Genomic DNA, 25,457 nt, shown 5'->3' on the forward strand with positions numbered 1-25,457 from the left:
AAGTCCATTACTTGCTATTAAGTTCACCTAGAGAATAGCCACTGCCATTAGCAATGGTAACATGGAATAGACTTAGTTTTTGGGTACTTGCCAGGTTCTTGTGGCCTGGATTGGCCACTGTTGGAAGCAGGATGCTGGGCTTGATGGACCCTTGGTCTGACCCAGTATGGCATTTTCTTATGTTCTTTCTTATGAGAGAAAGAGAGACCATGTGTGTCTGTGTGTGATTGAGAGCTGGTTTAGGTGAGGAAGCACGTGAGTATGTGATTTAGAGCCTGTGTGTAAATGAGAGAAAGAGAGGACATGTTTGTAAGCATATGAATGAAAGTCTGTGTGTGAGAGGAAAAGACAGCATGTATGTGTGTGATTGAAAGTCTGTGTGTGTAAGCGTGAAAAGATAGACAGCATGTGTGTAAATGTGTAATTAAGAGCCTATATAAGTGAGAGAAAAAGCATGTGTATATGTGAGTGATTGAGAGCATGTGTGTATAGGTGTGTAATTGAGAGCCAGTGTGAGAGAGAGGAGAAAGTTCCAAGCAAACCACCCCTCCTCCTGCTAATTCAAAACAATCTCAAGAGACCTGGATATCAAATGTTCCCAGGTATGCAGAGCAAAACCATTTTTGTATCCTTATTTTTCAATACTGGGTCTTTGTGTCTGCTATTTTGAAATATTTTATTGGTATCTAGAAATTTTTTATGAGTTTTTAATTATTGGATATTCCATTCATCAGTGTTTCGAAATAATCTGTTCTTTTTGTTAGTATGGTTTTACTGCTACTGATTTTATATTTCTTGATTTGTTTTATAAGGATGGGTGATGTTTCTTTTTTCCTTTATTACACTGCATACAGAGAGACTCTGGCTTGTTGCAGTTTCCAATTCAGTTTTTGTCTGCATGCTTCTAGTTATGCATTTTAGTCTCTTTATTCTTTGTTAGGTGAGGGTCAGCACATGTGATTAGGTGAGGTTTTCTGCTGGCATGTAGTTTCTGTGTAGGGCTCTATAGCAGCCTGGCTTGGTTCGTTTTCCTAATAGGAGGTGTATTGGTGTCTTAAGGCCTGGTGTAATATTTTCAGTGTTGCCTTTTCTTAAGTAAGGTGGTTACTGTTAAGTGTTGGAAATTGGTGCTGTTTTGGTATGGGAAGTTTACTATTTATGTAATTTCTGTTCAGACAGAATACATATCTTTTCCTTGTATCATTTTAAACAATAAAAATAATTACCGGACCTTTACTTTTTATTTCCGCCGTGAATTGTAATGAGCAGTGTGTCACACATGTGAGCGTGGCCTGTCAGGTGTGTCATGATGGGAAAAAGGTTGAGAACCACTCCCCTATACCATGTGTCTACACAGGGTCCTTCTTCAGTCTTATAACACAGAATTAGATATAAATAAAAAAATAGGAGAAACCCAACTCCAAGGGGTGGTGGGCTGGTTTCATGAGGACTAACATCCTGCTGACCTTGAAGAACACCTGTTACAGGTAACAACTGATTTCTCAGAGGACAAGCAGGATGGTAATCCTCACACATGGATGAATCTCTAGCTACAAGCTGCTCCCCACCATAAAAGGGGATCAAAAGACACCCAAACCAGGTGCCAACAGGACAATAACCAAAGGTGTTGTTGGTAACAGAGGGGGAGACAGCCTAAACCCAAACAATGGGCCCTTGGGTGGGAGAGTTTGGTTCTAAACCTGAAACAGGTTCCGGAGGACAGACTGTACAAATCTACTGTTGCGTCAGCCATCCCTATCAGATTAATGTGATGTGAATGTGTGGGGAACACTCCACATCACAGCCTTATAGATCTCCTCCATGGCAACTGCTTGCAAGTGGACCACTGATGCTGCCGTGGCTCGGACAGAATAAGCCTTGACATGACCTCCAAGATGCAATTCCCCCTGGGCATAACAGAAGAAAATGCAATCTGCTAGCCAATTTGATAGTGTCTGTTTGGCAATGTCAATGCCCAACCTATTCCTATCAAAAGAAACAAAAAGTTGAGTGGACTGTCTATGGGTTTCTGTTGGCTCCAGACAGAAGGCTAAGGCTTGCTTGCAGTCCAAACTATGCAGGGCTCATTTGCCTTGGTACAACTGGAGCCCTCACTGTACCGCCCAGAAAAACTATGGTACCCAAATGCCTCCAGGATAACGTCCTCCATTGGGGTCATGACTCCCGGCTAGCTAGACATCCGGGTATATGCAAAACACTGGAGTTCCTCTCCCGGCATTACTGGTGGCCACAACACTCTAGGGATGACCGGCAGTATGTATAATCCTGTCCAACCTGTGCCATCAATAAACATTCTCATATACCTCCTTGGGGCCTCCTGCAACCATTACAGTCCTGTAGAGAATGTGGACCCATTTATCCATGGATTTTTTAAGGATCTTCCACTCTCCAAGGGGAGTATGGTAATCTGGGTCACCATGGACTGTTTTACAAAGATGGCAAATTTTGTGCATCTACCAAGCCTACCTACTGTTCTCAATCTGGCGCTACACTACTTCCAACATGTATTCTGCCTACACTGCATCCCTCAGCACAGTCTATGATAGAGGGACTCAATTCACATCCAAATTCTAGAAGTTCAACGTTATCCTTGATTTCTCCTTTACTTACCATCCTCAGTCCTAAGGGCCTATGTCAATGACAGACAGGATGATTGGGCTTCCTTGCTACCTTGGACAAAGTTTTGCCACAACTACTACACATAGGAGAGGCAGCTGGACCATCACCTTTCTCCATTGTCTATGGGCAACATCCTAGAACCCCTGGTCCAAAACATCTGACTGCTTCTTGCCCTGTGGCAGAAAAAACACAACTTCAAGGAGCTCTGGGGAAGAACTTGTTACATCCTTCATCAGGCTACAGAGCGATATAAAAGAGAAGCAGACAAGAAGCATCGTCCTGCATCCCAGTTCTAAGCAGGAGACAACATCTGGTTGAGCACCCAGAAGTTCAGCTTGAAATGCCCTCAGTGGTTCAATGGGTCCTTCTCCATCCTCTGCCAAATGGGCCCTGTCACTCCAGTTACCCCCTAACTCTACACACACACAAAACTCCTTCTGAAGCCTCTGGTCCACACATGGAAATGACAGCAGATCCCCATGCCCAACTTTGTACCAGCTGACCCAGACAAAGAATATGAAATACAGGAAATCTTGGATTCCAAAAAGATACAAGGAAAACTCCACTATCTAATTTCCTGGAAGGGATATGGTCCAGAGGAAATCACATGGGAGCTTGCCAGGAACATCCATGCTCCCCCAGCTAACCAGGAAATTCTATAGCCTTTTCCCCCATAAGTCCAAGCCACAAGGCTTGGGGATGGGGTTTAGAAGAGGAGTACTGTAATATTGTGCCGACTTCAGTGCTTATCCTGTGGCTGGCGTCACTTACCTGCAGTAGGCCCAGGCCCAGGATACTGCCGACATGGCTAGACATCATGGAAGCTTTCTTTAGGAGAATGCACATCATGCACCTTCTTAAAGGCCCTATGGCAGGAAAACTTCTATTGGTGCTCATGCAATCTTTGTATTTAAGTCCTGCTCTTACAATCAGTTGATGCCTCAGCAGCAAGACCTCCAGTGCTTCATTGGTGTTAGTTGCTGCTCATTCCTGCTTTGTTCCAGTACCCTGATCGTTCTTTGCATTGTCCCTTTAACTGCTCATCCCTGCCTTGTTCCAGTACCTCATTCCTGCTTCACACTCCTGCCTTGTTCCTGTCTCTGCCCTGCTCTTGCCTTTCCCTCCTTCCTACTAATCCTTGCCTTCCCCTTGTTCCTCTCCTCTGTCCTACTTGCCTCCTTGGACTGATTTCTCATGTTTGACCACTGCCTGGATTCTGCTTCTTCCTGGAGCGCCACCTGCCTGACCTCTGCTTGGATGCCATCCCTACCTGGTTGTTGTTCACCTATCTTGACCTTGGCCCAGATTTTGACTTTTCTGACTGCTACCAGCCTTCACTCCTGGACTGCCCATTCAGCTGTGGACTTTCACCTAAGCCCTGTTGGCCTCAGAACCCAAGGACTCAACCTAAGAGGAAAGAGACTATTTGTGAAGCTCCCTCAGTACCAGCTTGCAGCAAATCTGCCTGTTGTCGGTGAGGACGTAGCTCATTCCACATGTAGTATCAATCATGCCTCAGTCCAAGGCAGTCTGTGACAAAAGGGAGGGAAGTACCAGCATCGCTCAGCTGGAAATGAGCAATAGGGAACCTCCAGACCTCCTTCCTCACTCAAACAGCCCAACGGTAAGTCTTCTCACACTTCCCCCACCTGCCATGCCAGTTCCTCTGTAGGCTAAAGAAGGGCGCCTCTTGATGACATCACAAGCCCCAATCAAGGGAGGGAAGCACCTGTATCATTCAGCTGGAAATGAGCAATAGGGAACCTGCGGACCTCCTTCCTCACTCAGGTAGCTCAGTGGTAGGTCTCCTCACACTGCCTCCCCCCACCCCTCTGACTTATCATTTCTAAAACTTATGGCTGATGCCATCTCTGCACATCAGAATATTTTATTCGTTCAGACTTAATATTCTACTTGACTACATTAGCATGCAATACACGAGTGACCTAAATTTAATGAGTTTGAGGACCAATAGAAGCCACAGCTCTACTTGGCATGTTTATGCTAAATGAGAGGTGAAAGATATGGCCAGAGCAAGCTGTGCATTTACTCAGGGTAGCGGCTCAGAGGGGCCATAGTCTCATTCAGCAGAGAGGACTGGTGGAATCAGCAACTGTACAGAGCTGAGTAACTTACTTTAACCCCCATCTGGCAACAGAAGGCCGGAGGTTATGCAAAGCACCCTCTGCTCCTGCTGCTGACCTGGGGGAAGGGAGAAAGGCAGGGGTCCACTCACTTTGGATCCAGCAGTCCACCTGAACTAAAAGAGAAGCTACAGTAGCAGACAGTCCTCCACTGTAAGAAAAATGGTTGTGATGCCTGGACATTCTACGCCAGACCTGCTCTTCCTACTGCATGGACTTCCTGTAACCAAGGAAACCCATGCTAGGGGATTGCTGCAGGATTTTAAGAACGTGAACACTGGCTTCAGGCCTTGCACTGATTTTTCTTTGCTGCTGTTGTTGCCACTCTCGCTGATGAACCTGGAATCAATCTTCACACAGGTTTTTTATTCTTTGAAAAAAACATCTTAAAAAGCCAGATAAAAAGATAGATAAAGAGGGGAGAGCTGAATAGAAGTTGGGAAAGGGCCTTGGGGAGGGAAAGCAACTGACAGAGAGAGAAAGGGATCATTATGGGGGAGAGAAATAGGAGGGAGAGGGGAGAGAGGGATGATTAACAGGGAGAGAAGCCATGAGGAGGAGGGGTAAATAGGAGGGAAAGGGGAGGGAAAGGGGACCATGATGGGAGGGAAGAGAAAGTGAGAGTGGCCTAGGGATGGAGGGGTGGGAGCCAGGAAAAAGGAGAAAGTACCCTACATAGTGTAGAAGGTGAAGGAGAAAGGAATGAGGATGGAGAAAGAGAGAGGGGGAAGGGAAAGGGGGCTGGCTATTGAGTGGATGGAGAGGAAGAGAGGGAGGGAGAATGGGGTGAGAGAGGACCCTGGACATTTTTTTTTTGGGGGGGGGACGTAGGGAATCCATTAAGATAATCTATGAGGAAGGGAGAGAGCATATGAGTGAGCATAGAAAGGAGGAGGAATGCGGAAAGGCATGCAGAAACAGAAGTCAAAAGGAAGAGAAGAAAGGAGAGAAGCGGGAGAAGAGAGCAGAAATAAAATATCCACTTGGAAGGAAAGACAAAAGAGAGAGAAGTAAAACAAAGAAAAGGACATCAGAGACAGAAAGCAAAAATGATGAACAGAGACTAGCAGAAAATAAGAAAGATAGTGCCCGCAATAAAAAAGAGGGTGTGGTTAGGATAATTCTCCTGGTACCACATAGAGAGAGAGAGCACCCCTATAAAGGGTCCCATCTAAGTTAACTATTTATACCACTGTAAGAGGGGACACTAATAACTCGGGGTGAGATTTGGGGGGTGGGATAGGGGTACTGCAATCAAGCTAGGAAAAGAGAACACTGTACAAATCTACTCTACTTTTACCTTTCAAGCACTCCAAATCACATAAAATCTTCACTGATGGTAACTGTGCTGTTCGTACCTATGACTGTGCAGGTAAAACTGCCCCCCAAAACCTACCCCACCCCCCAATCCTCTCCTTGAGTTCACAATGACCCCCTCCACATACGCGCTTCTCTCTCTCTCTCCCTCTTCCTCCTTTCCCCTCCCAAACCAGCATTTGAGATAAAAGCCATTTTGGCTGGTAACGTACAGCTAACGCAGGCAAAACACAGAAAAAAGGTGCAGTTATTTCCGGCGTTAAAACCTGCATTGCTGTGCATTAATCTTTCGCATGCCACGTTAACCAACCCCCATTTCCAATTACTCCATGCAAACTCCTCCCACTCAAATACTAATATTAAATTTGCATACACGTTTTGTGATGCAGTGTTTATCACACAGATTATGGCATTATCGCCCGCGATAAGGCCCTAACGCAATTTGATAAATGACTCCCTGAGTTAGAAAATCAAACCAGACACACCAAAGGTTTGAAACTATTTTATTATCTGATACAGAATATTAATATTTTTAGTGGAATATATCCTGTGGCCTAGTTCAAAGTATCTGATCAGGACATGTCTCACGTGCAGAATTTACATTTTTTTTTTTCAATAATTCTTTATCAACATAAGAATATAAGAACATGCCATACTGGGTCAGACCAAGGGTCCATCAAGCCCAGCATCCCTGTTTTCCAACAGTGGCCAATCCAGGCCATAAGAACCTGGCAAGTACCCAAAAACTAAGTCTATTCCATGTTACCATTGCTAATAATAGCAGTGGCTATTTTCTAAGTCAACTCAATCAATAGCATTAATATCCAATCTTTTTTTAAACACAGCTATACTAACTGCACTAACCACATCCTCTGGCAACAAATTCCAGAGTTTAATTGTGCGTTGAGTGAAAAAGAACTTTCTCCGATTAGTTTTAAATGTGCCACATGCTAACTTCATGGAGTGCCCCCTAGTCTTTCTATTATCCGAAAGAGTAAATAACCGATTCACATCTACCGTTCTAGACCTCTCATGATTTTAAACACCTCTATCATATCCCCCCTCAGCCGTCTCTTCTCCAAGCTGAAAAGTCCTAACCTCTTTAGTCTTTCCTCATAGGGGAGCTGTTCCATTCCTCTTATCATTTTGGTAGCCCTTCTCTGTACCTTCTCCATCGCAATTATATCTTTTTTGAGATTCGGCGACCAGAATTGTACACAGTATTCAAGATGCGGTCTCACCATGGAGCGATACAGAGGCATTATGACATTTTCCGTTTTATTCACCATTCCCTTCCTAATAATTCCCAACATTCTGTTTGTTTTTTTGACTGCCGTAACACACTGAACAGACGATTTCAATGTATTATCCACTATGACGCCTAGATCTCTTTCTTGGGATGTAGCACCTAATATGGAACTTAACATTGTGTAATTATAGCATGGGTTATTTTTCCCTATATGTATCACCTTGCACTTATCCACATTAAATTTCATCTGCCATTTTGATGCCCAATTTTCCAGTCTCACAAGGTCTTCCTGCAATTTATCACAATCTGCTTGTGATTTAACTACTCTGAACAATTTTGGATCATCTGCAAATTTGATTATCTCACATGTCGTATTTCTTTCCAGATCATTTATAAATATATTGAAAAGTAAGGGTCCCAATACAGATTCCTGAGGCACTCCATTGCCCACACCCTTCCACTGAGAAAACTGTCCATTTAATCCTACTCTCTGTTTCCAGTCTTTTAGCCAGTTTGTAATCCTCGAAAGGACATCGCCACCTATCCCATGACTTTTTCCTAGAAGCCTCTCATGAGGAACTTTGTCAAACGCCTTCTGAAAATCCAAGTACACTACATCTACGGGTTCACCTTTATCTACATGTTTATTAACTCCTTCAAAAAGTGTAAGCAGATTTGTGAGGCAAGACTTGCCTTGGGTAAAACTATGCTGACTTTGTTCCATTAAACCATGCCTTTCTATATGTTCTGTGATTTTGAAGTTTAGAACTCTTTCCACTATTTTTCCTGGCACTGAAGTCAGGCTAACTGGTCTGTAGTTTCCCGGATCACCCCTGGAGCCCTTTTTAATATTGGGGTTACATTTGCTACCCTCCAGTCTTCAGGTACAATGGATGATTTTAATGATAGGTTACAAATTTTTACTAATAGGTCTGAAATTTCATTTTTTTAGTTCCTTCAGAACTCTGGGGTGTATACCATCCGGTCCAGGTGATTTACTACTCTTCAGTTTGTCAATCAGGTCTACCACATCTTCTAGGTTCACCATGATTTGGTTCAGTCCATCTGAATCATTACCCATGAAAACCTTCTCCAGTACTGGTACCTCCCCAACATTAGATTTTTTTTTTTTTTTACTTTATCTGATAACAGCTGGATTTTGTTGGCAGATTTTAATTTTTTTGGTGCATAATTATATGTAGGACATATCTACTCACCCTGACACTGTACTGGATTTGAAATATTTTGTGGTAACAAAATTCAAAGAATGTGCTGTTAGACATATTTTGGAGTAGATTGCTACAATTCTGCACGAGAACAGTCCACCAGACAACCAAACTTCCCTGCAAATGAACTACCTGCACACTGTTGGCACTATGGGGAACAAGTGTCCCAGAATTAACCACCAGGGCAGCAAAACAGATAGATACCAGCCCTGTGAAAGATGATTTACAATTAAATTGCACTTACTTCCTTCTTTAATTCATCTATGCACTGGCATGTTTTCAGTATAGCTAACTCCAAATCTTCTGTGATATCCTTTGCTTTCTGAGTTTGCTACAAAAGGAAACAAAAACAGCTTATTATCAGTTATGATCACTCAAACCAGCATGGTACTGTATGTCAGTTTTATGCATAAAATAACACCATTTCTAGTTGGGGGTGGGGGTGGGGCATAAGATGCCAAATAATAGGCCCCTCTAGTCCTCCCATTTCCCATAGCCGCTGCACTGCTGCAGTACCTGCTAGTTTTCTGACTTCACGCTCACTTCCCTGCTGCCAACAGTGGTAAAGGGCAACAAATGACATTCAAACTCTTAACCTCAGGGCATAAGGAACATGCAGGCAATACTTATTTCAGTTTTTTTATTTTTTTTTACTTCAGACATATACAGAAAATAAAAACTGGTGAAAAATGTATAAAATCAGGCCCATATCCATGACAACATAGTGAGAACCCAGACTCTCACCCATTCTTCTTCTTCCAGCCATCCAAAAACAAAAAAAAAAGTGAAATCACTCTCCATCACCACACTATACAAACATAGTTAATTCTACTTTCCTTCTCTCATTATATTTAATCCATTCCAGTGGATCCTGCATAGTCATGTGAAATTATCTTTAAAATTCAGGTTAAACTGTCCATTTCCATCCCCTCCCAGGTTTTACTGAACCACAAAAAAATAAATACAGTAAATGTAACCAGCACATTTTATTACTTTGTCTCTTTCCCAGCCAGCAACAACTTCTGAATGACCTCCAAGTGGACCCTAGATATCAACAACAAACAACTTTGTGGAATATCAACTCCACTATATCCTTAATTACCCTACTGATCATCTGCCAAAATTCACTAATCTTTCCATAGGAAAACTGTATGACAAATTATCCTCATCTCCTTCAAATGAAAAGGGTTATAATATGCCGTAGTGGCAATTTTATAGTGTTATGCAAAGGGACGATAACTTTTAAACAGGCATGCGAGCTCATATATGCGCACATTCATTGGCCCACACTCAGGGACACAGCCATTTTATAACATACTCGCGTATATGCGTGCATGTTATAAAATAGCCTTACCGCACACACATATGTGCGCAATTTTAAGTGTATGGGTGCCTTTGCGCACAAATGCCGCTTCTACCGCGTAGGTGGGGGGACTTTAAAAGAAGTGCACCGAAGCCATTTCCAGTTTTCCCAGTTCATTCCCAGTTCGCCCAGATAAGGAACAGGACTTTCAAATCCCCCTAGTTTATTTGTCTCCCTTTTCCCCCTGTTAGCCCCGACCATTAAAACCTACTACTACTTCTTAACATTTTATAGCGCCACACAACATACGCAGTGCTGTACAAACATACAAAAAGGCACTCCCTGCTCAATAGAGCTTACAATCGAATAAGAAACATAGAGAACAAGAGACTTGGTTAAAAGAAAAGAAAATTAGTCAAGACTAAAAGCAATCAGGCATAAGATCGAAAAGCGGTTTCAAAAAGGTTGGTCTTTAGATGGGATTTAAACATGGCAAAAAGAGGGAGCATGATGCGCCAGTTCAGGAAGACTATTCCAAGCACACGGCGCAGCCAGGTAGAAAGCACGGAGTCTGGAATTGGCAGTAGTGGAGAAGGGCATGGATAGGAGTGACTTATCCGACGAGCGGAGTACACGAAGAGTGGTGTAGAGAGAGAGAGAGATAAGAGAGGAGAGGTAGTGAGGTGCTGCAGAGTGAAAGAGGAACTTGAACTGTATGCGGGAGCAGATAGGGAGCTAATGCAGTGACTTCAGAAGAGGAGTTATAAGAGTATAGCGACTTCGGCAAAAGATAAATCATGCAGCTGAATTTAGGACAGATTGCAGTGGAGAGAGATGGCTTGCTGGGAGACCTTGAAGAGCAGGTTGCAATAGTCTCAGTGGGAAGAGATGAGAGTGGATAAGGGTTCTGGTAATGTGTTCAGAAAGGAAAGGACGAATTTGGGCAATGTTATAAAGAAAGAAACTACATGATTTAGCAGCGTTTTGGATATGCATAGAGGAGAGAGAGGATTCAAAGAGGACTCCAAGGTTACAAGCTGATGGGACAGGGACGACAAATGTGTTATCCACAGAAACAGAGAAAGGAAGAAGAGGGGAGGTGAGCATGGGGGAAAAGATAAGGAGCTCTGTCTTGGCCATGTTGAGTTTAAGGTGGCAGTGGGATATCCAGGCAGCAATGTCAGACAGGCAGGCCGAGACCCTGCCGATCTTCCTATTTCTCTTTATTTTATTACTTACACATCAACCATAGCAGAAGTAAAGTTATGCAGCAGAGAACCCAGGTGCATGCCTGTGTGAATTAAGTATTTACGCACAAATTTCTATGTGAAATCCAGGAATACCCATGGCCTGCCCAGACCACGCCCATGCCCCGCCCCTTTTTAGAACTTTTCATTTATGCGAATAGTGGGAGATATGCGCATACACGGGTGGCTTTAAAAATTCACTCAGCGCATGGTTTTGGCACATGCCGGGCTTTTAAAATTCTCCTTAAATTGCTGCTGATATTGAAGAGTTCTGAGTCGTCCTCCCCAGAACAAATATCAGGAAATATTTTGTCCCAAAGAGGATGATGGATGCCTGGAATGCCCTCCCAGAAAAGTTGGTGAAGATGAGAACAGTTAATGAATTCAAAAGGGCATGAGACAAACACTGCGGATCCCTAAAGGTTTAAAGAAAAGGATGGTATAACATTTCTGCAAGGGGTAACCTGTACGGACGGCAGTTCCTACCCTTAACAGAATGGAGTAACCTTCACAGAGCGCTAGTTACTATCCTTAACAGAACGCATGGAGGTAACCTGCATGGAATGACAGTTACTACCATAAGCAAATTGCTGGGCAGACTAGATGGACCATTTGGTTTTTATCTGCCTTCATTACTATGTTAATATGTTAACTGAAATCTTGTGCCCTTGCTCATCTGTAGTTTTTGATTTAAATCTTTTTAGCTCTCACTTCCTGAGCAGCTAGGTCTAATATCATGCAGCAAAACCTTCAAAAATGCTTTTTGAAGGAACCTAAAGGCAGAGAATACAGATGGAGGCATCCTGGCTGGAAGTCCTGGGAAGTGGAGGAGGGCTGGAGACACTGGCGGGTGGCCAAGGTCGGAGCCGGTAGCCCACTGCTGCAAGCGATGGGGAGCTGGAGCCTGGGAGTTGCTTAGAAAGGTGAGAGGGCTGCACTGCTGGGCTGCCACAGGCGGCAAGCATAACAGTCCCCCCCCCCTTTTTGCCCCCCTCCTGGAGGTCGGGGTTTGCCCAGATGGGCACGATGGAAGTTCAAGAGGTCTTGTCCAAGATGTTCCGAGCAGGCTCCCAAGAATTTTCCTCGGGTCCATAACCCTCCCAGGAGAGGAGGTACTCCCATCGACAGCCTCTATGGTGGACATCTAAGACTACATGGACTTTATAAGTTGTATCGGTTTCTGCCACCAATGGAGGGGGCTTGGGGACCTTCTGGGAAGGCCAAGACAACACTACCAGCTTGAACAGCAATATATGGAAAGTGTTATATATGCCCAGAGAAGGTGACAGCCAGAGCTCGTATGTACGGGTCCAATGCGTCGAGTAATCAGGAATGGTCCAATAAACCTCTGGGTGAATCTCTGTGAAGGAATTCAGAGTCTAATATACTTGGTACTTAACCAGACTTTCTAACCAGGAAGGAATTCAGGAGGTGTGTGGCGTCGACCATTAGCAGTCTTCTTGGCCCGGGAAGCGGTCTGGCGTAGGCAGAGATTTGTCTGGTCCCATAGTGTCTTAAGGATATCCACAATAGCCTGTGCTATGGGGGATGGCATGGAGAAAGGTATGGGGGATGGCATGGAGAAAGGTATGGGTAATGGTGGTCGAGAATGTTTTCCATAGACTATTGAGAATGGAAATGTTCCAGTAGCTGTGGCTATGTGAGAGTTGTGGGAGAATTCTGCCCAAGATAAGAGGTCTGACCAGTTGTCTTGTCGGTCATTAATATAAGCATGTAGGAACGCCTTCAAGGAGCGGTTCATCCGTTCAGCTTGCCCGTTGGCTTGGGGATGATAGGCGGTCGTGAGGCTGATGTTAATATCGAATTTTAAGCACCTGGCGACAAACTGAGGACCTCAATCAGAGACAATATCTACTGGTAAACCATGCAGTCTGAAATTTGATTTAAAAAAACAATCGTGCCAACTCGGGTGCAGATGGTAGGCCCAGAAGGGGCACAAAATGAGCCATTTTCAAAAAACAGTCTATGGTAACCCATATCACGTATTACCCTTAGAAGGAGGCAGATCCACAATGAAGTCTGTTGACAAGTGGGTCCACGGTTCTTCGGGTGCTGGAAGCGGCTGTAAGAGTCCCCACGGTCGCCTGACTGGGTTTTTTGTTGTGTGCAAACATTACAGGAGTCGACGTACGCCTTTGCGTCGGAGACCAAAGTAGGCCACCAGAAAAACTACTGGAGCAGTACCACGGTTCGCACTTGTCCTGGGTGACCAGCAACCTTGGAATCGTGTGCCCAAGGGAAAACCCTTTCTCGAAGTCGTCGGGGCACCATGGTTTTTCCCGTAGCAACTGGATGGTTAGCAGACAAGGAGATATAAGCTGGGTTGATGATGTGAGCTGGCTCTTCGGGGATATCTTCAGGTTCAAATAACAGGGATAAAGCATCTGCTCAGAGGTTCTTATTGGCAGGGCGGTAGCGAAGCTCGAAATCAAACCTGGAAAAGAACAAGGCCCACCGAACCTGGCGGGTGTTAAGATGCTGTGCTTGACTTAGATGTTCCAAATTTTTATGGTCCGTGAACACTGTGAATTTGGGCTGTGCGCCCTCGAGCCAAGAGCACCACTCTTCTAGGGCCAATTTTATGGCGAGTAGTTCTCAGTCCCCAATGCTGTAATTTCGTTCTGCCGATGAAAATTTTTGAGAATAAAATTAACATGGAACTACAGTACCAGAAGTGGTTCGCTGGCTTAGGACAGCCCCAGCCCCTATAGCGGAGGTGTCCACCTCAACTTGGAATGGGCGAGTCGGATCAGGGTGACGTAAACAGGATCCCCTTTGAAAGGCTTCTTTCAAGTGATGGAAAGCTGCTATGGATTCGAGTGGCCAATTCCGTGTGTTCTGGCTTTTCCTGGTCAGGGCTGTCAGGGGGGCAGCCAGTGTGGAATAATGAGGGATCTATTTATTTATTTATTTATTTGATGAGTTTTATATACCGTCATTCGGTAAAGCCATCACAACGGTTTTACAAAAGCTCAAAATGCAGGATAAAATGTCGGTAATAGTTAAGGAACCCCAAACAACATTGGAGTCCCACAGGCTGTGGCCAACCCCAGATCTCCCTCAATTTATCCTTGTGGGGAAATTATATAGCCAAGGAACGGCAAACTGGATCTCTCAAATAAACACTTGTCCAGTTTCGCGAACAAATGATTTTCACGAAGACGTTGCAGTACCATACATACGTCAGTGGGTGTCAAGATCTTTCGAAAAAATGAGGATATCATCCAAACAAACCACGACCATTCATCATTTGCTGGAATACAGCAGGTGTATTGGAAAGGTCAAAGGGCATCACTAAGTATTCATAGTGACCGTCTCTGGTATTAAAGGCGGTCTTCCAAATGTCATCGGGACGGATTCTCACTAAATTATATGCCCCACAGAAGTCCAGCTTTGTAAAGATGGTAATTTAATTTATTTTTATTCCACGTGCTTCAAAGTGGATTACATTCAGGTACTGTAGATATTTCCCTATCCCCAGAGGGCTTACAATCTAAGTTTGTACCTGAGGCAATGGAGGGAAAAGGTCACAAGGAGCAACAGCAGGAATCAAACTCTGGTCTTTTGGTTTGTAGCCCACCACTCTAACCACTAGGCTATTCCTCCACTCCTGAGGTAGCACCCTGAAGACAATCAAACAGTTCTGCAATCAATGGTAAGGGGTAGTTATCCTTGTGGGTGATAGCATTCAGACCGCAGTAGTCAATGCACGGTCTAAGTGACCCATCTTTCTTGGTCACAAAAAAGAATCTCGCTCTGGCAGGTGATGTAGAGGGACGGATAAACACTTTTTCCAGATTCTCTCGAATATATTCGGTCATAGCTTTTGTCTCAGGTAGCGACAAAGGGTAGGTGCATCCATGAGGGGGCGTAGCTCCAGGAAGAAGATCGATTGCACAATCAAACTGTTGAACAGGCGGGAAAAGGTCGGCCTTCGGTTTGGAAAATACATCTTCATAGGCGGCATATGGAGCAGGTATGCCAGAAGAGGTGGTAACCAAAAGAATCGTTGCTGACAGAGTCACCTTTTGAAGACAGGACTGGTGACAACCCAGACCCCACTCCACCAAATGTAGTGAAGTCCAATTGAACTGGGGAGAGTGCTTCTGTAGCCAAGGAAGTCCAAGCACTATGGGATGAATAGATTTATCCAATACTAGTAGCTCAAGTTCCTCAAGATGTAAGGCCCCTGTGCGTAACTGGACAGGTTCCGTGGTCAGGGAGATGTGGCCCGGGAAGTGGCTTTCCGTATATAGAGGCATTACACAAGGAGGGAACTAGCGAGCGGGTTTTTATACCCAAAAGTTGCACGATATCTTTGAGAATAAAATTACCTCCTGCTTCGGAATCCACAGAGCGAGGACTGGGAAGGACCAGGAGTCCCAAATTAGTGTAACAGGAACTGAGAGTTGAGGGGCCAGAGAAGTTGCACCCAAGTTCAGGACCCCTACTGAAATTGGGCCCTGGAGTTTCCCAGACGGATGGAACAATTCTGTAGACGGTGGCCTGGTGCTCCTCAATACAGACACAAGCCAGTTTGTCTTCGCCAGAGATGCTCTTCTGGTGTCGTCGCCCACGACCCAACTGCATGGGTTCTCCTCCTTGACCACTCTAGTGTCACTGGATGTGGAGTTCATGACGGGTGGTGAGTGAACCTGTGAGAGCCTCTTGGGCATCCGACTCTCCCGGTGACGCTCTTGAAGACGTGATCTATTCAGCCCGTCAAGTCTATAAGGTCCTCCAAGGAGGAAGGGAGCTCCCGAGCAGCCAACTCATCTTTTAACTGCGAGGAGATACTATCAAGGTAAATGGCTTGGAGGCAATCTTGCCAAGCGAGCTCAGTAGCCAAAGTCTGGAACTCTATAGTATAATCAAAAATACTTTGTTGTCCCTGATGAAGGTGGCGTAGACTGGTGCTTGCTACAGCATGCCACCCTGGATCGTCAAAGGTCCGTTTGAAGACAGCCACAAATTGAAATAGCTCCCTCAACAGGGAGTCTGAGTGTTCCCACAGGGGAGAAGCTCAGGCCAGGGCTTTCCCTTCAAGGCAAGACAAGATGAAGGTGACTTTTGTTAAATCATCCTGGAAGATGGAGGGCTGCAGAGCGAATTGCATATAACACTGGTTTGTTTTATTTATTTATTTATTTAATATTGTTTTATACTGGCATTCATGAAGAGCTCACATCATGTCGGTTTACATAAAAAACAGTGGTGCAATGAATACAACAAGAACATAGATAAACGTGATGAAGAGATGCAGTTACAATTAACAAGGACTATTGAACTGGGTGGAGGAAATAAAGAGAGATAGAAGAAGTTAATTATATACAAGTATACAATATATACATTATACAATATATATATAGCTGCTGTGTAGGATATTTTGCTGGCGAGGCGTGTTAATTGGAGTTCGGGAAAGCTTGCTTAAACAGCCATGTCTTGAGTCTTTTCCTAAAGGTTAGGAGGCATGGCTCATTTCTGAGATCTGGGGGGATGGAGTTCCATAAAGGTGGGCCTGCTGTGGAGAAGGCTCGATCTCTTAAGGTGCTGTGAATGGTGGTTTTAGTAGGGGGAACATGGAGGGATCCTCTGTATGCTTCTCTGGTAGGTCTTGTGGATTTGTGTAAGCGGAGGGGAATTTGTAGGTCGATTGTGGTATGATGGTGAATAATTTTGTATATCAAGGTGATGGATTTGTAGATGACTCTGAATTGAATAGGTAACCAGTGAAGGTCTTTTAGAACTGGGGAGATATGATCTCTTTTCCTGGTGTTTGTTAGTAGATGGGCTGCTGTGTTTTGTACCATTTGGAGCGGTTTGGTGTATGAGGAAGGGAGACCAAGTAAGGTAGAGTTGCAGTAGTCTAGCTTAGAGAAAATAATAGTTTGGAGGATGGTTCTGAAGTCTTTGGCATGGAAGAGGGGTCCTGTCCTTTTTAAAACTTGAAGTTTGTAGAAGCAGTCTTTGGTTGATCTATTGATGGAGGCTTTGAAGTTCAGCTTATTGTCGATTATTCACACCTAGATCTCTTACTTGAGTGGTTTGTGGGTTGGTTGGGAAGAGAGGCGGTGAGATTGCTGTTCTCAGGAGTTATGAGTAATATTTCGGTTTTGGATGAGTTTTAGCACTAGATTTAGGCTATCGAGGAGGCGTTTGATTCTAGGTGACAGGCCTCCCAGTAGTCGAGGGTTTTTGAGTATGATTCTTTGATGGGGATCAGGATCTGGATATCGTCTGCATAGAGAAAGTGTTTTAAGTTGAGGTTAGTGAGGAGTTGGCAAAGTGGTAGAAGGTAAATATTGAAGAGAGTGGGGGATAAAGAGGAGCCTTGTGGGACTCCAATGGATGAGTCGTGGCGTGATGATTCTTTGTTCTGTATTTTGACCTTATAGCCTCTGTTGGTGAGAAACCATTTGAACCAGGAGAAAGCAGAGCCGGAAATTCCTATTGTAGCTAACTGGTTGATGAGGATGGAGTGATTGACGGTATCAAATGCTGCCGAAAGGTCCAGAAGGACCAATAGAAAAGATTGACCTTTGTCGAGACCTAGGATGAGGAGGTCAGTAAGGGAGGTAAGGAGGGATTCTGTGCCTAGATTTTTGCGGAATCCATGTTGCGAGGTGGATAGAAGTTTGTTATCTTCAATATAGTCAGATAGTTGAGAGTTCACAAGCCTTTCCATAATCTTAGCGATGAAGGGAAGATTGGCTATTGGGCGGTAATTTTTGGGGTCTTTTGGTTTATAAACTCTCTGCAGAGCTTGGAGTCACTGTTGAAGCGTGGAGGCACTGGGAGAGCCAACAAGGCTCGAGGCAACGACGGAGGTGGCTGTGGAGGAGGAAGAGCTGGGTCACTAAGGAAGGCATCGACCCGGCGTGAAGACAGTCCATGGAGGAGGCCAGAGCCTCAAGGAATTGCTGCTGTTCTTGCACCTTGGAAGCCAGGCCTGGAATGGCCTGGCTTCCAAGGTGCTTCCAAGGATAGAGCTACGCCACCAGCAGCCAGCTGGTGGTGTAGCTCTATCCTAGACTGGTCCCAGTACAGGAACCCAAGCACCAAGGAATGACTGAAGGTGCTTGAGCAAAGACAGGCCAGAGCCTTAAGAGTCCAAGTCCAGAGGATAGGGACAGAGGCGTCACTGTCGAACTTGAATGAGAGCTGGCGGCAACTGGAAGGTGTAGCAAGCAACGTAGAACTCTGGACACAAAGGAGTATATAGTGTGGTCATCCGTAGAAATGGTCAGGGCATGGAGAAGGCAGAAAGTAGTCAGACGTAGCTATGGTCAAGGCACGGAGAAGGCAGGCATGTTCAGGCATAGCAATGGTCTAGACACGGAAAAGGCTGGCGTGGTCAGGCGTAGCAATGGTCAAGGCATGGAGAAGGCAGGCATGGTCAGGCTAGCAGAGGTCAGGCTTGGAGAAGGCAGGCAAGGTAGGACGTAGCAGAGGTCAAGCTTGGAAAAGGCAGGCAAGGTTGGACGTACCAGAGGTCAGGCTTGGAGAAGGCAGGCAAGGTCGGACGTAGCATAATTCGGCACCAGGAGGTCAATGAAAGGACAGATGAGACAAACGAGGAAGCAGAAACTTGGAGACAAACTGGAACATGGATCAAAGGAAGCACGGAGGCAACGAGTACTCAGACACAAACAGGAACTGAGGAGACCTATTGCAAAGGCAACCCTTCAGTGCGAGGCCTGAGCATTTATACACTGAAGGATCTGACGTCAGCATCCGGGTCTGTGGCCAGGTTCCCGCCAGGGGCCCTTTAAAAGGTTTACTGATGCGCGCGTGCCTAGGGAGGGGCCTGGTGCTGCTGGCAGCGTCTCTCCTCAAACCCCATGGAGAGGCCCGACACAGGGAGGCATCCTGGCTGGAAGCCCCGGGAAGTGGAGGAGGGCTGGAGGCGCTGGCGTGAACCCGAGGTCGGAGCTGGCGGCCCACTGCCGCAAGTGACAGGGAGCTGGAGCCTTGGAGAAGTCTATTGCCTGCTATTAATTAAGTTGACTTAGAAAATAGCCACTGCTATTACTAGCAACAGTAACATGGGATAGACTTAGTTTTGGGGAACTTGCCAGGTTCTTACGGCCTGGATTGGCCATTGTTGAAGACAGGATGCTGGGCTTGATGGACCCTTGATCTGACCCAGTATGGCATGTTCTTATGTTCTTATGATGGTGCACGGAAAAGGGTTTTCGATTTGTTAGGAACTGGGGAACATTCTGGAAAAGAGAAATCCTACTCAGGCAGGATGGACTTCACCTTAACCAGAGTAGAACCAGGCTGCTGGCACTAACCTTTAAAAAGGAGATAGAGCAGGTTTTAAACTAGATAAGAACATGCCATACTGGGTCAGACCAAGGGTCCATCAAGCCCAGCATCCTGTTTCCAATAGTGGCAATCCAAATATCTGACAGCTACCCCAAAACTAAGTATATCCCATTCTACTGATGCTAGTAATAGCTGTCCCTATTTTCTAAGTCGATTAATAGCAGGTAATGGACTTCTCCTCCAAGAACTTATCCAAACCTTTTTTAAACCCAGCTACACTAACTGCACTAACCACATCCCCTAGCAACAAATTCCAGAGTTTAATTGTGTGTAGAATGAAAAAGAACTTTCTCCGATTAGTTTTAAATGTGCTACATGCTAACTTCATGGGTGCCCCCTAGTGCTTTTATTATCTGAAAGAGTAAATAACAGATTCATTTTTACCCGTTCTAGACCTCTCATGATTTTAAACACCTCTATCATATTCCCCCTCAGCATTCTTTTCTCCAAGCTGAATAGTCCTAACCTCTTTAGTCTTTCCTCATAGGGGAGCTGTTCCATCCCCTTGATCATTTTGGTCGCCCTTCTCTGTATCTTCTCCATCTTAACTATATCTTTTTTAAGATGTGGCGACCAGAACTGTACACAGTATTCAAGGTGCGCTCTTACCATGGAGTGATACAGAGGCATTATGACATTTTCTGTTTTATTCACCATTCCCTTTCTAATAATTCCCAACATTCTATTTGCATTTTTGACTGCCGCAGCACACTGAACAGATGATTTCAAAGTGTTATGCACTATGACACCTAAATTTCTTTCCTGGGTTGTAGCTCCTAATATGGAACCTAACATTGTGTAACTATAGCATGGGTTATTTTTCCTTAAATGCATCACCTTGCACTTATCCACATTAAATTTCATCTGCCATTTGGATGCCCAATTTTCCAGTCTCACAAGGTCCTCCTGCAATTTATCACACTCAAAAGTTATCCACCTAAATGTCAAAACAGGCATAGTCAGGCACTTATTTGGCTAAATTATAGCCAGATAAGTAGTAATCTGGCTATAATTTAGTCGGATACAAAAGGAGAGCTCCAAGGGTATTCTGGGGAGGGGTTGAATTATCCGGCTAACTTTGCCAAATATAGCATATATATGGCTAAGTTATCTGATTATACTATTTAAAATAAGCCTAGCAGGCATATGTATGCCCCTAATTTTAAGCATTTATGTGAGGAAAAATTATTAGCATATCTTTTCTTAGGACTTGTCTTTTACACACATAAGTGAGCCCATTTTAAAACATGCGCGTGTGAAGGAAATAATCAGTTTGACCACTTATTCCACTAGTTTGCCCAGTCTATCTCTAGGTCATCAAGACCCCTCTGGTTCTTCAGCCTGTACTCCCCCCCCCCCAGTTTACCCAGACCCCTCACCCAGTCAGTTTTTGGCTATAAAGAATTCTTTTCTGACTTACACCTGAAAAAGAGCAGAAATAAATATGCACAGGTAACAGCTTGACGGGGCACTGTGTTGCCAGATTTAAAATTGGGATTTATGCGGGTAAATGTTGGACCCACCCCAGAATGTCTCTGCCCTGTCCAAAATCTGGCCATTTATTTGCGCATTCTGATGCTCTCGCACATGCATATATGCACAAAATGTGTTGGTTTTAAAACAAGCGTTGCTTGCACTTGGCCCATATACTCACATATATCTCTTTTAAAATTTTTAAAATTTAAAATTTTAAAATATATCTCTCTTTTAAAATTCACCCCAAGTGAATAAAAAATATACAGTATCTGGTGCCGTACTTCTCACAAAAGAGAAAGACTGCTTGTCTCCTTGACAATAAGATGCTTAATAAACAAAACAAAAGTTTCTTTTAATTAATTTTTTCTTAAACAGTAGCAGTTTGGAAAAATCTACAAGTTGCAAAGAAAATCTTTGCATTCATCTTTGATCACTTGAGAGACACAAAGCTATCAACAAATGTATTTTTGTAAACCTTTTATAGCAGTATTTTTTTTTCAAGTTGCTGCAGCCTTTGAGTCTATGAAATGCTTCAGCAAGCCAACAGTAACAATTCAGATTTAAACTAACATTTTTTGGGGTGGGGTACATTTACCTTTAAGGTCTGCTTTAAGTCTAGATATCTCTATAGTTGTCTCTCCCACAAACATGATTCATGCCAGAAGAAAACCAATCCATATGGTCATCTCCTTGGTGATAGAAAAAGCTTCTTTCAGTAGCAGAAATTCACAAAATCCATGCACAATTTTTAAAGGCAATATCACGCCCTACACTGCATGAAGACAGCGCAGCCCTTCAAAACCAGTGACAAATTCATCAGCTTAGTCCAATACAGAGGCACCACCTGCAACTTGCTTGCGGAGCTTCATTTGTATGAATTTAAGAAAACAAAACAAAGCAATCATTTTACTTTGTTCCTGCAGCAGAAATTGGGAGTAATGACAGACATGTGACCAATTCAAAAACATTTTCTTTCAAGTTCTTCTTGCCTTTCCTGCAATATTCCTGGCACCAGAAAGGACTGCCCCACTTCTGCTGAGTAACCTAAACCTCACCTTCTGATTTAAAAATGTGCAGCCTTCTCTGGCAGAAGCTTTACTAAAATTAAAAGGATAATTTACAAAAGGATTTATGTGCATAAACTTCTGTTTAAGCATGAAAATCTTCTTTTGAAAATCAATCAAGGACCTGTGCGAGACAAAGTATGCACACAGCTTAGTGCCATGCGCAATTTTACGTGTACTATGTAGAGGCATTTCAGGGATGGGTTGAGGTCAAGTCGGCACTTAGGTGCATACTTTTGGATTGTAAAAACTATGGACCAAATTTGAAAGGCATTGCTCATGCTAAAAGGCCTATACACGCTCATATGTGGGCAGAGCGTGAGCAATGCAGTTTTTAAAAGCTGCTAATTATGTGCATATATGTGCATGCGCAAGACAGTTACAACGCATAAATCCATACTTAAAACCGGAGGGCCGCAGCTTGCGGCGCCTTGTTAGTTATGTATATTTACTTCTGCTCCTGATGAGATATAAGTCTGCAAAAATTGTGTTTTAGGCCTTACACGACAGGGTGAGGGGTCTGGGTCAATAGCGGGGAGTCCAGGATGAAGAACTAGAGGGGTATGGATGACCTTGAGATTGACTGGGCAAACTGGTGGAAGAGTTGTAAAAACTGTCCTTCATGCGAGCATGTTTTAAACCCATTTACCTACGCGCATTAAAGCTGACAAAGTCCTAAGGAAGATATGCGAAATATGTTTGATCGAGTAACCACTTAAAATTAGCAGCATACTTACACACAGTAGGCGTATTTTATTACATACATGCATAAGTGCATGCATGATTTAAAATTCCAGCATATGTCCACTCGCGTGCCCATACACACGTTTTATTAGCCTGTGTACATGCAAGTCTACTCACAAGTTAAATCCTACTTGAAGCTGGTGGAACTCTGTGCAATGAAATTCGTGCACATACTCTGCCAATTACCCGAGGATTTTCAAGGTGAATTTATGCATGTTAAATTTACTTTGGAAAACTGCAGTAAAGTCTGTTTATATACTATGTCGGCTATAAAACAAAAATGACGGCAGAAAAGGACCAAATGGTGATCTGAACACTTGCAGGTGCTCCAGTTAAAAGAGGAAAAGAAAAAAAAAACCCTGTGCTTTGTTTTTTTCTGTTATTTCAACCGCTAAAGAGTGTCTCTAGAGCAGTGCTTTGCACTTCCATGGGCACGGCAGGTACACTAAGCCTGGGCCAATGGTGGGAATTACTGGGTTTTGGTTTTTGCACTCCTAAACCAAGCAAGGTAGAATAGACTAATTTTTTTTCCTCTTATTTCTTTCTTTCTGAACACTGTTGGCACAGGAACCCCACTCTCCCCGGCCGCTCCTGGGAAAAGTTTAGACTCTTGCCTTATTCAAACTCTCACTGCCCCTAGGAAACCTGCTTCTAGAGTTTCTATGTTTCATTTGGCTGATACCTAGCTGACCTTGCTGTTACAATTACCTTTGAGACAAGAGGGGTAGCCATCCCCTCAACACTGAAACAATGGTGTCCTTTCCACCTTTTTCCACAAGGAGGCAATGTCAACAGCCTGGACTCGCTACTAGGCCTTAGGACCACTACAGGTCAGCCTTAGGCTACATCCCAGGGGTGTGCAAGCAAGGTGCCAGCCATTACCCCTCGCTATCTCCCATATATATAGAGGAGTATACTTCTCCATCTGTGTGACTGCAAGAAGGCGCTACCCCGTGATCATCATATCCCCTTTGGAGTTTCATTTCGTGACTCCTAGTTCTACTATTTCTTTTCCACAGGAAAAGGTTCAAAGTTTATGCATCATTAAAACCTTTTAGGTATCTGAAGGTTTGTATCATATCTTATCTGCATCTCCTCTATTCCAGGGTATACATATTCAAATCCGTCAGCCTCTCCTCATAAGTCTTCCTATGCTGTCCCCACACCATTCTGGTCACCCTTCTCTGGACTGCCTCCATTCTGTCTCAATCCTTTTTGAGAAAGAGACTCCAGTACTGAACACAGTACTCCAGGTGAGGCATCACTAAGGACCTCTACAAAATCATCATCATCTCCTTTTTCTTACTGGTTATTCATCTTCTTATGCAAGGTGATGCATATAGGGAAAAATAATACATGCTGTAATTCCATGATGTTAGGAGCTACCACCCAGGAAAGAGATCTAGGCAATATAGTGGATAATACATTGAAATCGTCAGCAAAGTGTGCTACGGCAGTCAAAAAAGCAAACAGAATGTTAGGAATTATTAGGAAGGGAATAATGAACAGAACGGAAAATGTCATAAAGCCTCTGTATCGCTTCATGCTGAGACTGCACCTTCAAAACTGTGTACAATTCTGGTCGCCGCATCTCAAAAAAGATATAGTTGCGATGGAGCAGGTACAGAGAATGGCCTGGATTGGCCATTACTGGAAACAAGATGCTGGGCTTGATGGACCTTTGGTCTGACCCAGTATGGCAATTTCTTATGTTCATATGTTAATTTTCATGAGTCTTCTTTCCTTAACGTATTATAAAGGAGTGCCAAAAACTATACGAGTGGCAGTGACATTATGGGCCTGATTCACTTAAGGTTTTTCTCTTTCTGTACATATGGGGAAAAAAGCTTAGTAAATCAGGCCCTGTATTTATTTTTATTCCATAATAAACAGGGTCATGTCTACTCATAAGAAATGCTGTGATGGGTAAGATCAATGGTCCACCAAGCTCAGAATCTTGTACCGAATACTGGCCAATCCAAGTCACTTGGAAATGTCCAGCAGATCAAAGTGGCGGAGTGGAGTAGAGGAAAAGCTTCTGGGTAAATTTTAAAAAGCCAGCACATGTAAAAAACAAGAGATACGCGAGTGGCTGGGCCGCATGCGCGTGCTGCGAGCATTTTGAAAGGGCCGCAGCCACACGCATATCTCCCGGTATGCGTGGAACAGCAAACTTTTAAAAAAGGGGTGGGCTGGGGGCAGGGTGTGGACTGGCCGGGACAGCACTATTAGGCATTGTCCTGGTGAAGCACATGCCAGCAGCCGGCCGGCCTGCGCAAGTTACTGCTGCTTGGAAAGCAGGTAAGTAAAGAGGAGGATAGGGGAAAAGGCAGGGTAGGTAGGGAGTTAAAGAAATTCCCTTCCAGTTTGCTCATTTATTGGAGCAGACTGGGAGGGAACTGGATAAGGTCGTATCGTGTCGTCACGCGCATGTAATAATATCCCCCCCCTTGTGCGAGAATGCCGTCTCTCGCAGGCATATGTGTGCGCAGGTAATGGATTTTATAACAAGCGCGTTGGCGCTCACATGCTATAAAATCAGCACGTCCATGGGTGCGCGCCGGGAACCACATGCTTATGGATGCCTGCGCGCAGGACTGAAAAATTCACCTTTTAGTGGTTAGAGCAATAAGCTGAGAAGCCAGCATTCAAATCCCACTGCCACTCCTTGTGTTGTTGTGCAAATTACTTCATC

General features: G+C 44.2%; 1 protein-coding gene across 1 annotated transcript in view; it reads right to left on the bottom strand.

Annotated features, from left to right (window-relative positions):
* CTNNAL1 (catenin alpha like 1) overlaps window positions 1-25,457 on the bottom strand; it is an 852,902-nt gene that overhangs the window by 229,781 nt on the left and 597,664 nt on the right. Inside the window, 1 exon segment of the mRNA XM_029589981.1 lies at window positions 8,821-8,907. Coding sequence (XP_029445841.1) covers window positions 8,821-8,907 — 87 coding nt within the window.

The sequence above is a fragment of the Rhinatrema bivittatum genome, chromosome 2 (assembly GCF_901001135.1).
Source record: "Rhinatrema bivittatum chromosome 2, aRhiBiv1.1, whole genome shotgun sequence".
NCBI lineage: Eukaryota > Metazoa > Chordata > Amphibia > Gymnophiona > Rhinatrematidae > Rhinatrema > Rhinatrema bivittatum.